Below are 15021 nucleotides of genomic sequence, written 5' to 3' on the forward strand. Positions count from 1 at the left end.
AAGTTCAGATATACCTCTAATTTAAACAGTTTTGGGGCTGGTGGTGTGGCTCAGCAATAGAATACTTGCCTAGCAAGCAAGCACCAGGCCCCAGATCCAATCTCAGCACCATACACAAAAAAAATGAACAGCTTTTCATTTAGCTCCATTTGAAAGCCTTGCTTAAAGAGACATCAGAAGACTGAAAAGAAAACATAACTCCCATATAGGCCAGGCAATTTGAAGAGAGAATACAGTTTATTCCCATAATCATAAACTATACCTAAAATAAGCACTATCCAACAGACCTTTCTGAGAGAATGAAAGTGTTCTTTATTTGTGCTCTCATTACATGATAGCTAGTAGCCACATGTGTCTACTGAGCACTTGAAACTAAATTGTAAGTTGTATTTATTTTTGGTCAATTTAAATTGAAATTTAACACCTACACATGACTAGTGGCTACCACACTGAACAGAAGAACTTCTCTAAACCTAACTAAAAAAATAAATGTTCAGGTAAAATAGTAAGGCAAGCTCAAAGAAACTTTTATTATACCAAAAACATTCAAAACATATGTTCTACCCAGAGTCTACCAAGAATCTACCAAGAGTCTGCCAAGTATCACCTCTCTTATATTAGGCAAAGAAAGCACGCAGGAAAATTTTAATTACTCCTCATACTTTGAAAACTTTTGCATAGTAGCAAACAGAAGGAAACCCTTGTATAAAAGACTCTAGTAACAACTCTACAATTATTTTTAAGAGTTCAAAGGGTCCTTAGAGACCACCTAGTCTGATCTCTTCATTTTACAGGAAGGAAAGTTATACCACAGAAAGATTAAGTAAGAGGGCTGGAGCTGTGGCTCAGCAGAAGCACACTTGCCTGGCGTGTGTGAGGCATTGGGTTTGATTCTCAGTACTGCATATAAATAAATAAAATAAAGATCTATCAACAACTAAAAAGAAATATATTTAAAAAACAAAAAGAAAGATTAAATAAGTATCTGCAAAGTCATAAACCTGGGACAGGCATACAGATCCTCAGGCTCACCAGACCATTGAATCTTAAAGATACCATCCTACACTAGCTAATTCTTCATTAATTACAAGGAGCCAGGTGGTGGTAAGGTATTCTGGTTTTTACTCAAAACTCCTCCTTCTCTGGAAGAACAAAAAGCTTCATCTCCCAGGTATTACTAGAGTAGGATTTAACTGCCAATGGCTTTTCTTGAATTAACAGCACCACTGGCCAAATATAAATTACAGTAAACCATGTTTTTAGGAACGAACTACAAGGCAGAGTATCCCTTTTTTGCATAGTCAAGGAAAGCAACACACATTGTCATTACTCCAGGAATCCTCCTTATGATTAAAGAAACCTGAGTTAATAGAATGATGTTGTAAAAGATGGATGTATATTTGTTCCAAACGATCTGGTAAATAATGTTTTAATAAATTTAAATTCAACTTATAAAAATAAAACATAACTATGTTTTGGAAAAGTTCACTTGAAGTGGGTATGAAATGGTTTCATTAAAAGAAAACCACAAACCAGGGCATGGTGGCACACAACTATAATCCCAGTGGCTTGGGAGGCTCAGGAAGGAGGATCACAAGTTCAAAGCCAGCCTCGGCAAAAGCAAGGTGCTAAGCAACTCAGTGAGACCCTGTCTCTAAATAAAATACAAAATAGGGCTGGGGATGTGGCTCAGTGGTTGAGTGCCCCTGAGTTCAATCCCTTGTACCCTCCCCCCCCCAAAAAAAAAAGAAAGAAAACCACGGCCCCCGTGAATTTGACTATCTTCTCTATCAACAAATTAAATTTTCTAAGTTCAGGCTACAGTCACTCCTTCAGTTTCAAATTGGAAAACATTAGAAACTGCATCTACTCCTCCAGACATACACCAACATGTTACTGATTAAAGACAACAGATTTAAAATCAGAATGATTAGGTTCATTGAAAGTTGGCTAAACTAAGATTATCTGGAAGCCCAGGAAAATGTAGGCTCTACCTGGTTGTGTTACTTTGCAAACTATTGGCAGCTGTGGCACTCTCTACCTTGAAAATTCCAACTCTGCCAAGAACAATACAGCAAGTTATCTACTTTAACAATCCTTTATCTTCTCATCTATAAAATGGAAATAGTGTTACCTGTCTTAAAATGTGAAATGGAACCTAGGTAAAAAGCACTAATACAGCACACTGATTGATGCACAGGCGTTTCTCAAGTTAGCTTCACTGCTGAGTCCCTGAGCCCCATGTCCTTTTGTTCCCTAATTCATGTTCCAACAAATCAGTCTCACACAAAAAAGTATTAAAGTTAGGGGAGATTTTCATGGTCCTTGAATAAACAAATCAAATATTAGATTTCTAATATATGCTTTTCTATTTTTGTTTATTTTTTTATTTTTTGGTTTGCTCTATAACATTAAAAGCTTTGGCCATTTAACTTTAGAATGATAATACACAATTTAAACAATAAAGCTAATTTTCCTGGGAAAATTTGCAATTAAGTGATTTGTTTTATTTACATGAAGCATTTTTAATGCATCAACAATAATACTAACCCACAGAAGGCACATTAAATAAATAAATTAATTAGGCTAGCTTTAGTTACAATCAGGAACAAACTCCACTCCAAAATAACAAACACACCCATAAGGAATCATGCAATTTAAAGTTACCAAGCATCTTTTTTCTTTCTTTTATAAAACAATATCTCAATGAGAATTATGATAAAGGTTTAAGTTCAAGGGTCATTACATTATAAATATTTTAATTCTGGTTATACCTTAAAATGCTGCTATAGGAGAAATTTGCTTATGGAAGCTGCTTGTTTATCAGCAATCAGACAATGGTTTTTAACCCTGCAGGAGTCATAGACTTTCTCTTATGAGAAAACACCTGTGAGCACTTCCCATAAAAATACATATACTTCTGGTCTTGGGGTATTCAGTGGAAAGAGTACTTGCCTAGCACACACTCAAAGCCCCTGAGTTCAATCCCCAGCACTGTCAAAAAAAAACTATACGTACTTTCAATGTCTACACATACTTCCAAAAGTCTGCATGAGATTTTAAGGTTTTATATTCTACCTCCCAAGTTCAGTCACATACCAAGTTCAGACCCCTTACAAAAAGAGACAGAGAACTAAAAAACTTTGAAAAACATTCAAATTTAGGAGTGATTCACAATAACTTTTACTGATATACGAATTGCTTTTAGAGCTAACAAACCTGGAAGCTGTGGTAAAGGACTTGGAAAGGAACTGAGAGAGCTGAGCTAAAAAGAATCGTTTTCAGGGAACATGGAAGAATGACTTATGTCATCTCTTCACGGAGACCCAAGGGACTCAGTTTTCTTAAAGAGGATGGGGGAAAGGAAGGATATGAAGAAGAAAAGGACAAACCCATAAGAAGAAAGCAAGCATTCATTTTCTCAATCTTTCTTTTTCAGGGGCACTCATGAAACGAAAGTGAAGTTGCTGATCACAACAGAAAATGGTTGGATTCCAAGTACACATTTGGTCCACTTCAGCCAGAACAGATATTTCATGACCTTTAGGTTCACACAGGCCAAACACTTCTACTTTGCAAACCATTAGTCAATGTTTTACTTCAAAACTGCATTATGTCAGCAACTTATCACAACATGCAGGACAAGGCAATTCTAGCCTACCAGCCACTTGTGAATCTGTCCCCATTTCTTGTCAAAGGAATGATGAGAGTGCTACAAATGCAAAAGTTTCATAACTGAACAGTTTCCAAAACACTGTATTCTCCAAAAAAATTCTTATTCATACATATTTGCCCTAAAGAACATGATAGGTGACTAAAAATTACACATTCACCTATACAAAACTACGAAGCTAAATATGTTCAATAATAGAAAGATGCATGGTTCTCTGAAGTTTAGAAGATCATAAATTGAACTTATTGTAATAACTGTCTCTTGTTTATATTTTAGTAAAATCCTGTGAATATAAAAGACAATACATTGTAACATTTCCATTTTCAGTCAAAATTTCTATTTGATATTTGAAACTTTATGAGGTTAAAAAAATTAGCAACATCAACTATTTTTGTTTTTGAACTATGATAAAACATAGAATACATAAATTTCTTTTTAACTCACTAGCAGAAAATCCACCACTAACATGAAACAAAAGTGCTTAATATTTCCCCACAGGTGTTTCCCCCTTATACTAATACAATATCAAAAATATTTTTATGGGGATTTTTAGGGCCAAGTCAATGTCAGAAGGAAAGCATAAAAAGTCTTTCATTTTAGTCAGTTCAATTTCCATAAGCCTTTTTCTGCTTTTCTGATAATAGCGTACCAAAAATTTGTAAGCTAGGAAAAAAAAGTATGTAAAATCAATCATAACTCCAACACAGTCAAACCAAAGTGTTGACAGCAATCAATATTCTTTCTAGAAGGTTGACCCTATAGATGGGTACTAATTTTTGTAACACAAAATTGGGTCCTATCAGTTTTACAGTTTCACTTGTTTTTCTTTTTCTTTTCATTTTTTTACATGAATATTTTTAATGATTATTAAATATGTCTCAAAATTATAAGACTGATCTGTCACTGTTTTACTATACAGATATCACAATTAATCCAAATACTAGGACATTTAGGGGTATACTAAATAGTTTTGTCATCTCCACACCTACTTTAGTGAACATAAGTAAAGCACTTATTATAAGAACTTCTAACAATGCATACACAAAAAACAAAATCATTTATTATTTAAAACAAATATTACATTTCATTGATTAACACAGAATGGCTTATTAAAACACATATAGCAAGTTAGACTATTCCCAGTGTTTCAAAAGGAATCAGAATTAAATGGGCCAAGTATTGATTTTCTTTTTTTTGGGGGGGGGGGGGAAGCATGAAATTATGGTTCTATTTCCCCAAATTACCTCTTTTTGTTGTCGTTCCAGTTCTCTCATGCGTATATCTCTTGCTTCTGCCCGGGCAGCGCGTTTTGCTGCTAGCCTTGCCTCTGCCTGAAAAGTAACATAAAACTCAGCTTTACAAAACAAAAACAACTTGTATACCACATTTGAGGATACGAAGCAAAAGGAACATGACTTTCTAAAGGAGGGTTGGAAGATGTCAGCAAGTTTGACTGGCCTCTTCAGTCAACTTCTATACATCTGTTTCTCTCTCTAGTTCCAAAGTCTCTCCTCACAGCTAGATTATTATCTTTAATGGCCTACCTTGCTTACACATTTAACATATTTCAAACAGTTCACTACATATGTCTCCAAAATGATCTTTTTCTAGCATTTCTTTCCCCATCAATTCAATCACACAAAACTAGAAATTTCAAAACCAGTTACTATTTCATTTTGAATATTGACAATATTCGGTCTCTAAATGACACCAATTCTCCATCACTGAACATCTCTCAAACCATACTTTTTTCAGGAACTCTACATACATTCTATATAGTCTCTTTTTCCAGCCTTGCCTTTTCTTAAATTGGGATATACTTTGCATGTTATCAAATTCGCCATTTAAACAAGCATACCAGCACCTCTTTGTAATTCCAGCTGTTCAAGAGGGTAAGCAGGAGGACAACAAGTTCAAGAGCAGGATCCTATCTCAGAAGAAAATAAAAAGGGTTGGGAGACTAGGATGTAGCTTAGTGGTAGAGCACTTGCCTAGCATGTGCAAGACCCTGGGTTCAGACCCCAGTACAACCAAAAATTTTTTAAAAATCACTATTTAAAAGTATACATTCAGTGGTTTTTAATATAATATTGTATAAGGATATACAATAATCACTACTGTGATAGGATATTGTCATCACCCCAAAAAGAAACCCTTTATTTATTAGTAGCCACTCCCTATCACACCTTACCTCCAGTTCCTGGCAACCACCAAACTACTTTCCAATTTATCTACCTTCTAAATTTGCCTATGCACATCTCATGTAAATGGAAGCATACACCAGGAACACATCTCTTGCTTGGATTTACTCCAACTGCCTCCAAAATCATCTTCTTACCTCCAGAATCTGCCCTCTAATTCATACTAACATACTTCTGTTTATGTCACTCAGCCATGTAAAATACCTCCCTTGCTCCCCACTATTAATAAAAAACTATTAAAGCAAAAACTCCAAGAAACAATGCAAAAAGAAGATAAAAGAGGCAAATACAGAAATAAGACTACTCATAGTAAGGTCCCCACGCTATTTCCCAGAACTTGTTACATATGGACCAGGTGCATCCCCTCTCTCTCTCTCTGCCTGGACTCTACAACTGTGTTTGGCTAAGCCTCTCAGACTATCTGCTTGGCAGGAAGTACTCTCCCTTCTCTGATTTAGCTAAAATATTATCTTCTATGAAGATTTCCCCGCATTCCCTCTTTCATAGAGCAATATAATATACCCATGCCTCTGTTGAGCTTTATTAATTGTAAGCTTCCAGCATCCCACAACTTCATGCTTTAATGTCTGCTAAATAAACAAATAAATTTCAGGCCATAGGCCAGAGTCACAGTTAGGAAATGAGATAAGGAAATAACTTGATGCATCCCATGAAACCTTAAAATCTGCTCTCTGGTTTCTATCTTACGGGTTTCCTCTGTCCTTGGCCACATCCTAACTCTGATTTAGATTATTACTTTTGATAACTACAGTAGTTGCTTCTTCCCATTTTATTATATTTGTGCAAGTATCATAATAAAAGACTCAAACAATGTTTAAAAGGATCTACTATATGTAAGCAATTATGTGAGATGATTAAAATACACAGTAGGATATGACATTTCTGCCCTAAAGCAGCTCACAATCAAAGTTAAGGGAGATAAGAACAAGGATTAGGGGGAACAAAGCAGGCTGGAGGGAGAAATTCATTTTACCCAGCAAGGTCACAGAAGGCTTTAAGGAGAGAAGATAGTTTAATAGTTAACTTCTATTTAACTCTCTCAATTTTGTCAATTTCCCATTCTGCTTAACTGGCCTTTAAATAGCAAAAATCATGCAAAATAAATTATAATTTACATACCCTTTATGTGATAACCACTAACATATCCATAACAATTAGTATTCTCACATAAATTTTACATTGATTTCTATCTTTTAAAAATCTTATATTCTGGGGCTGGGGTTATGACTCAGTGGTAGAGCACTTGCCTTGCACATGGGAGGCACTGGGTTTGATCCTCAGAACCACATAAAGATACACAAAGAAAATAAAGATGTTGTGTCCATGTAAAACTAAAAAATATTTTTTAAAAATCTTATATTCTGCTTCAAGACGTCTTCTTTACCCCTCTGGACTATGAGTAGACAACATTCTTCCTAGCCTTTGTATTTTATAGAAAAAGACTTAGAGGCTAAGTTATACATCAATACATAGCAAAATTAAAATATATATATATATATATATATATATATATATATATATATATATATATATATATATATTTTAAACTACACAGTAGCAAAACTTGCAAATCCTTTCTAACATAGAACCATGGCAATAAGCAGGAATTTTCATTGCCATGTGTATTAGCTTTGTACCTCTTTTAGAAATTCAACTTGAAAATGCCTATTCTACCTTCTAGGATCTGTCTGTGGCCAATTCTGCACAATTATACTAAAATGAGACTTCCTAACAAAACATAAGTTATAGATCAACAGAATCTATTCTTTAATAAGACTTCTTTCACAACAAAAGAGAACAATAAATAAATAAATCTAAAACCCTTGGGCTCCAAAGACAAACTTTCTTTCCTTGGTTAGTTAGCCAACTTTATCTAAAACTCAGGAATTATCTCCTTTGGAGATGGTATTGAAGAAAGACCACTAAGCTACACACTTTAAAAGAAGTAAACAGAATTTAATACTCCCTTATCTGTTTCTTTCTATACATTGTTACCACATAGTAAGCACAGCAAGGAGTAAAGGTTGATTGCTACCTTCTAGAGACAAAAACTAAAAAATATTTTTTAAAAATCTTATATTCTGCTTCAAGACGTCTACTTTATAACTGACACATTTTTAAGTAGACTATTTTGAGTACATAAATTATACTTCTAGGAAGTACTACTAACATTTTTACCTCAGAATAAAGTGGCATAAAAGAACTGCTTTAGATTCATTTACCATGTACCTCACACACATAAAACAAACGGAACAAAGTTAAAAAACCAAACACACAATGACCATTTGAGCCAATATTCCACTTGTGGATATACATACAAAAAAATTAAAAGCAAAGACTCAAGATAATTTAAACAACAAGGTTCATAGCAGCATTATTCACAATAGTCAAAAGGTAGAAACAATCTAAATGTTCATCAATGGATAAATAGATAAAATTGTGATTTATACATACAATGGATTATTATTTGGCCTTTAAAAGAAAGTTTTAATACATGCTAACATGTATGAATCTTAAAAACATGATAAATGACTTAAGCCAGACACAAGAGAACAACTAATGTATAACTCCACTTTATTGAGGTACCTAAAGTAATCAAATTTATAGAGACCAAAAGTGGGATGGTAGTTGCCAAAGACTGAAGGGAAAAGGGAACGGGGAATTTTTTAATTACTGGGTACAGAATTTCAGTAGTGAAGAATGCTTTGGAAAACAATTTAGCACTTCCTCAGAAAGTTAAACAGAGTTGTCATATGACTCCCATATCCACCTCCAGACATGTACTTATGAGAAATGAGAATATATATACACATAAAATGTTCATAGCAGCCTTAGTCACAAAAGTCAAAAAGCAGAAATAATCCTAACTTCCATCAATTAATGATTGGATAAATAAAATGTGAGATATCAAAAAATGGAATATTATTCAGCCATAAAAAGGAATAAAACATTGACACAGGCTACAACATGGATAAATCTTGACAACATGTTGCTGAGTGAAAAAAGTCAGACATAAAAGGCCACATGTTATATAATTCTACTTATATGAAATGTCCAGAATTGGCATACATTCAGACAGAAAGTATATTACTGGTTGCCAGGGGGGAAAGGAGGAGAAAGGAAGTGACTTCTAACTAAGAAGAGAGTTCTTTTGGGGCTCAGGAAACATTACAATTAGATAAAGTGATGATTGCATATCTTTATGAATACACTAAAAAGCATGGAATATTCTAAAATAGTGAAATTGTTAGTATCTGAATTATATCTCAATTTAAACTTTCTTAAATAGATGAGACTGAGTATATAAAATAAATACTGAAATATATAAAACTCCAATACATAAAATTAACTATGTAAAGAGGAGAAAGGAGATCTTAGGATAACAAGTTTGGAAAATGCTAAGTTAAGGGGGTTTTTTGGTTTTTGTTTTTAACTAGAGTCCTTAATAATATACATTATGAATCCCAAAGAAGATTGTAGAATATATAGCATTTCTGAGACTGTACCACATTATTAAATCAACTCTAAATAATCTCCAAGCATCATGCTCCAGGAACACAGTCTGAGACATAGTGATTAAGCTTATGGCAATATATCAGGATCAAATTCCAACTGTACTAAAATCTGTTAAGGGATACATCTGCCTTCGTTCTTTATAAAATTAACCAATATTATCAGAAAATCTCACAATCAAAACCTCAAATTAAATACAGGTATGAAGACACAAATTGGTGTGAATATACTGTGTATACAATCAGAGATATGAAAAATTATGCTCTATATGTGTAATAAGAATTGTAATGTATTCTGCTGTCCCATATAAATTTTAAAAAAGAAGAAAAAACACCTCAAACTTTCTAGATAATAAGGAAGATGAGACCTAACAATATAACTACCATTTTCAAGCACTTATTTATTAGCAAGGCTAGATGCTTATTTTCTTTTAATACACAAAATAATCTTTGTTGTTGTTCTTTTGTTTGTTTTTTGGATTTTTTTCCCCTGGGGACTGAACTCAAGTCCTGGTGTCTGATAGGCAAATGCTCTAGTACTGAGCTATATCCCCAGCCAAAATAATCCCTTGAGGTACAGCAAGGAAAAGTAACTTGCCCAGTTTTACCTGGCCAGCAAATATTAGAGCAGAAATCCACGTCCTAAGAACTTTACTCCATTTCACACTCTTAACCATGCTGCACACCTGTATCTGTATACTCCAAGTCTAAGAGCATACATACCCTTGGATAAATCAGAAAAGTTTGCTTTGAGTGAGTTACCCTAGGATTTTCAACTTAGCACAGATCCTCTCTTTTCTGTGAAACTGTACTATTCTGGTTCTATTATTGCTTTGACTACTCCTTTATTCCAAATGTAGATAATGTCCTTCTGTTGTATATAGTCTTTCCTTTCATCTTTTTAATCCACAGTTTCAACTATCAGCCAATGAAAATGATTCAAATCTTACATCACAAACTCTTACAAAATCAAAGCTTATATTTCTAACTTCTAATGGATCTTGTCAGCAACACAAACTTAGGTTGAATGGAAATAACTTCATCTTTCCCCTTTAAAAGGGCTGTGCCTCTACTTTCCAGACTCCAGAAATGGAAATTTTGTCACCCTTCATCAAACCTAGCATCTCAGGACCTTCTACCTTCTCATTTAGTCTTCCTTGAATCCATCCTTTAATTTCCATTCCAATACTCTCCCCCATCTTCCCAACATCTTCCCTTCTTACCACTTTCACCTGGAATAAAGTTTCCTTTTTTTTTTTTTTTTTTTTTTTGAGACAGAGTCTTGCTAAGTTGCTTAGGGCCTTAATAAATTGCTGAGGCTAGCTTTGAATTTTTGCAATCCTCCTGCCTCAGCCTCCCAATCACTGGGATTACAGGCATGTGCCACCATATCCAGCTAAAGTTTTCTAATTTCAGTTTCTCCATGTCAGCTCTCCTCTGTTCCTTGCCATTCCACAATACACACTGTTGAATTAATCTACCTGAAAGTGTAAGGAAAAGCAAGGTAAAATATCTCAATGCAAAATATGATAAGCCATAATATATAGTGCACAACATCCAAAAGCATTCTTAAGCCTTCTGAATTCTGAATTTGAATTTTGTAATTGCTTCAGTTAAATAAACACAGGGGAACAGTTAAAATAAACATGCCTGTGGCTCCTAGTGGCATTAAAGGCTCATCTGAGGATAATTAATTCTATTATAAGCCTTTCCTTCCTCATCCAGTCGATCTACAAGTAAGAAGTAATATATCCAATCTGCTGGGTCTTGCTCACTATTTCCTTTGGATATAAACGACAAATTAGATTTCATTTGGGAGTATTATTCAGGAGGGAAAAAAGATATGTTTATTTTTTAAAAATTAGTTTAAATCTATCACCTTATGATGCGAAGCAACAGAGTTAACATAACTTATAAACATACTCAAATACTATAAGTTGGGTATGGTCCACTAAGTAAATGCACTTAATGTATCACCTCTCATTAATCACAAATAAATAAGCATATTTTTTCAAGTACATGTACTCTAAGTATACAATGAACCACATGGGCTTTTAGAAACAAAACAGGCACTGTGTCACAGTAAAAATGTGTAGCCTGTTTTCAAGTAAATAAGAAGAATATTTCTAAGAAATATAAAGGTCATCATTATCAGTTGGAAAAATTCTACAAAATCTGATTAGTCCAGCACTGTTCTCTTTGCATTTATTATTCTAGCCCTTATGCTTTTAGGATTTCCTCTCCTGTGCCAATCAATACCTTTTCATGACAAAAGGAATCTTGAGGCATAAAGGAGGCATTCTATCTACACCTTCCCCAGCTTCCAACAGATCTCCCAATCTTGGAACACTTCCTTTTTACTTTGTCATTCCATTAGAAGAAATGCCCCGCCTCCTGTCATTTCAGGTCAAACATGCCCAACCCACACACATACTCTTGAACACATCTTCTCCATGATGTGAGCCTCACCTTCCTCAGGGACCTTACCCTATCATCTATCTCCTTAATCTTTACTTTCTCCTTCTATTGGTTTCTTCTCAAAGGTAGGTTCAAAGTCTATGCCATCTTTAAAAAGCAGAACACAACAAAAAAATCCCACCATACTTCAGTTCTACCCTGTGTTCTATTTACAGCTAAGTTTTCTCACACCTTCCTCCTCTCTACTCACTCTCTTCAAATGATAGCAGTCTGGCTTCTGCCAAAGTCACTTAACTGAAGCTGTTCAAGGAAAGCTCATGAATGACCTGTACCAAACCCAGTGGAATTTTTAAAATTCTTATCTCAATTTTCCTTTCTGGACTTTCAATGCCATAATCACTCGTTGCTTCTTAAAATTCTCATCTCTTGACATTCTGCAAGAGTTTTTGTCTGCTGGTTTTCCCCTTTACTCTGACCACTCTTCCCCGGAATCCTTCATGGGCACATTCTTCTCTGTTAGATCCTTAAATCTGTAATATAACTAAAGCTTCCAGGCTTGATCTACTCTTTTCATTTTAGGTTCTCTCCTGGGAGATAGAGATAGTCTGCAAATCTTTGTATCCAAGCCAAACATTTCCCCCAACAATTCTGCTCTAACTGGCTATCAAACACTAGAGCTGTCCCTCTTCCCACTAGAACCTTGAACTCACTATACCCTCAATTTAATTTATAATCCTTCCTTTAAACTTCATCTTCCTCTTTATATTTGCCCTTCAAATGTTTCATTAGCCAAGATATGAAATAAGAATCATGAGGCTTCTTCCTTTTTTTGTATCTTCCCACCATATTTATTTAGTCTCAATGACCTCACTCCCGTTAAGTTCTCATCTCTTGATTATTTCTTCTATCCCAACTTCCCATTCCACTGTCTCTGCCTAAATTCACACTCTCATCACCTCTCACCAAGATCAGAACAGCCGCTTTCTGTTTTCTGCCTTCTACTAGTCCCTCCCAACAAGGTAGATAAGGTAATTATAGTAATATAATTCAAATCTGATAAGTTATGTATCCTTTAAGTGGCCCCCACAGTATTCAAAATCAAATGCATAAATACTTTCCTGATTGGTCCCTCCTTCCTCCCCAGCATCACCTCCTCCCACTCCAACTCCTCTCTAGCAGCATGAGATGCTCCTATTCTGGGAGTCTTCCACAGTATTCACACACATCCATACAGAGCAGTTACAAACCAATACACAAAAATCCACAAAACAATACTGATCATGCAGATAAATGTTAGAACTTCAAAAACAGGGACAGTTAAGACACTTTCTGATTTTGTTAGTGACTTCCCATGATGGGGAGAAAGGGTGAATAAGCCTGGAAAATGAAACAAAGGGCCTTAAACTTGATTTGTAATTTCATCTTTTCCCTTTCTTCCCTCCTATCTTTTTAAAGAAAAGATCTGAAGTAATTGTAACGAATCGACATTTGTTCATGTTGGGAGTGCTGAATTCGGGAATATTTATATCATTATCAAAACCTTTCTGTATTGAATAAGAATACTACATTGAACCACTCATTCAAATGCCTTTAGAAGAAGAAAATCCTCCAGCTTAAAAACTTCTGTGACACTGCAATCATGTAACAGTTTTAAAAGCAGGCAAATTTAAAATTCATAATTTAACAGAAATGTACTGAACTGAGTCAACAGAGTCTGGAATTGTCAGCCCACGCTTATATTTATAATATAAAACCTATAAAATTGGCTGGAATTAAAGAGGTAAGGTATAATCTGGGCTTTTACAGACTATGCTTTAACTTCAAGGAATGTTAACTATAGAATTTTAGAAAGTGATACATTCAAAGAAAATGACTAACTCAGGTAACTAAGACTCAGACTTTGCTGTGTTTAATTTGTTTATTCTTCCATGACACTCATGCCAAAAGAACACTGAAAGACAAATTAAGAGACATAATATTTATTGTGTTGCCATGGTTACCAAATTAACAAATAAAAATTATTGCTCCATTTCCTAGCAACTTCCTTTTAGTACAAAATCTTAGATACAATTTTTCTTCATTAGATCTTGCAATGTATTTAACCATTTTCTAAAAAACTTTTGGTAATTGACAAATATTTAAATTTTTCTGAACATCAACATCAACATGTATTACATAAAAACCTAGGAATTTTAACTCATCTTTTTTCTGGTGTCAAACAAATACATCTTTCTTTTATTCAGAGGACTTTTGACAGTGAAAGTATTCTTTTGGAATGATAGAGGAAATCTAAGGTTAAGGACTTTATTACTGAGGTCTGAATACAAGCAAATAGAGCAGAAAAAGTGAAACTTTTTATCTACAATGACATATCTAACCAAAATGAATCCTGGTTCTAGTAAAAATGCTTCTGGAATGGAAAAAGGTGTTGCCAGCACCACCTTCACGTTTAGGTTAATGCTACTGTACTATCTGAATTTTTTCCCTCTAAATCCTTGTAAATCACAGAATATGGCAAAGATTATGACACTGAAAGTTTCAGTCTGAGACAAAATTAAATCTTAGAGCACAAAAATCCTCCTTTAATTCTGAATAGAGAAACAAATCAAGGAACAATGAGATACTAACACTGGCAATGACAGAAAAACTGACCAAGGCCATGCTGCGCATGAGGGTAAGGCAAAGGACAAGAGAGTGCTACCCTAACCACACATCCTACTGTCCTTAACTTTAGTTCGGTAAGTGGGAAAAATATGGAGGAAGGTCTGCACTCACCAGGAATTGGCTAAATTCATGCATTAATACCACTTGAAGGAATTCTAAATGACTAAAACCACAACAACTTAAATTTGCTCTTTTCAAAAGAATTAACTAAAGGGCTGGAAATATGGCTCAGGGGAGAGCACTTGCCTAGCATATACAAGACCCTGGGTTCAATCCCCAGTACCTGCCCAAATAAATAAAAGATCTTCCTAATAAAAACAGGAAAGGGGAGAATTTTGATTTTTTTTTTAAACTGGCTAGAAATGGAAAAAACTTCACTTTCTATATTGATGAATTTTTATGTACTAATACTGAGAACACATTTAAGTTTTAAGTAACAGTAATTCTCAGTAATTCTGCCTCCTGTGGAGTTATTTTTTTTTTTCAGACAAATCCAGTTTACATAGGATAATCTGGACCAAGCACATAAGAT

General features: G+C 34.5%; 1 protein-coding gene across 5 annotated transcripts in view; it reads right to left on the minus strand.

The window, feature by feature from the left end:
* Nucleotides 1-15021, minus strand: part of Lrrfip2 (LRR binding FLII interacting protein 2) — an 89280-nt gene that overhangs the window by 56956 nt on the left and 17303 nt on the right. For 3 of the 5 annotated variants that reach the window (XM_026406755.2, XM_026406741.2, XM_026406748.2), the window contains exons 4-5: nucleotides 4918-5004; nucleotides 3662-3712 (exon numbers count right to left, since the gene is read on the minus strand). In XM_026406755.2, the coding sequence (XP_026262540.2) occupies nucleotides 3662-3712; nucleotides 4918-5004 (138 nt within the window). The remainder of the gene's footprint in view (nucleotides 1-3661; nucleotides 3713-4917; nucleotides 5005-15021) is intronic. The other 2 variants (XM_026406771.2, XM_026406764.2) reach the window with 1 other exon arrangement.

This window comes from Urocitellus parryii, chromosome 3, assembly GCF_045843805.1.
Source record: "Urocitellus parryii isolate mUroPar1 chromosome 3, mUroPar1.hap1, whole genome shotgun sequence".
In the NCBI taxonomy this organism is placed as follows: Eukaryota; Metazoa; Chordata; class Mammalia; order Rodentia; family Sciuridae; genus Urocitellus; species Urocitellus parryii.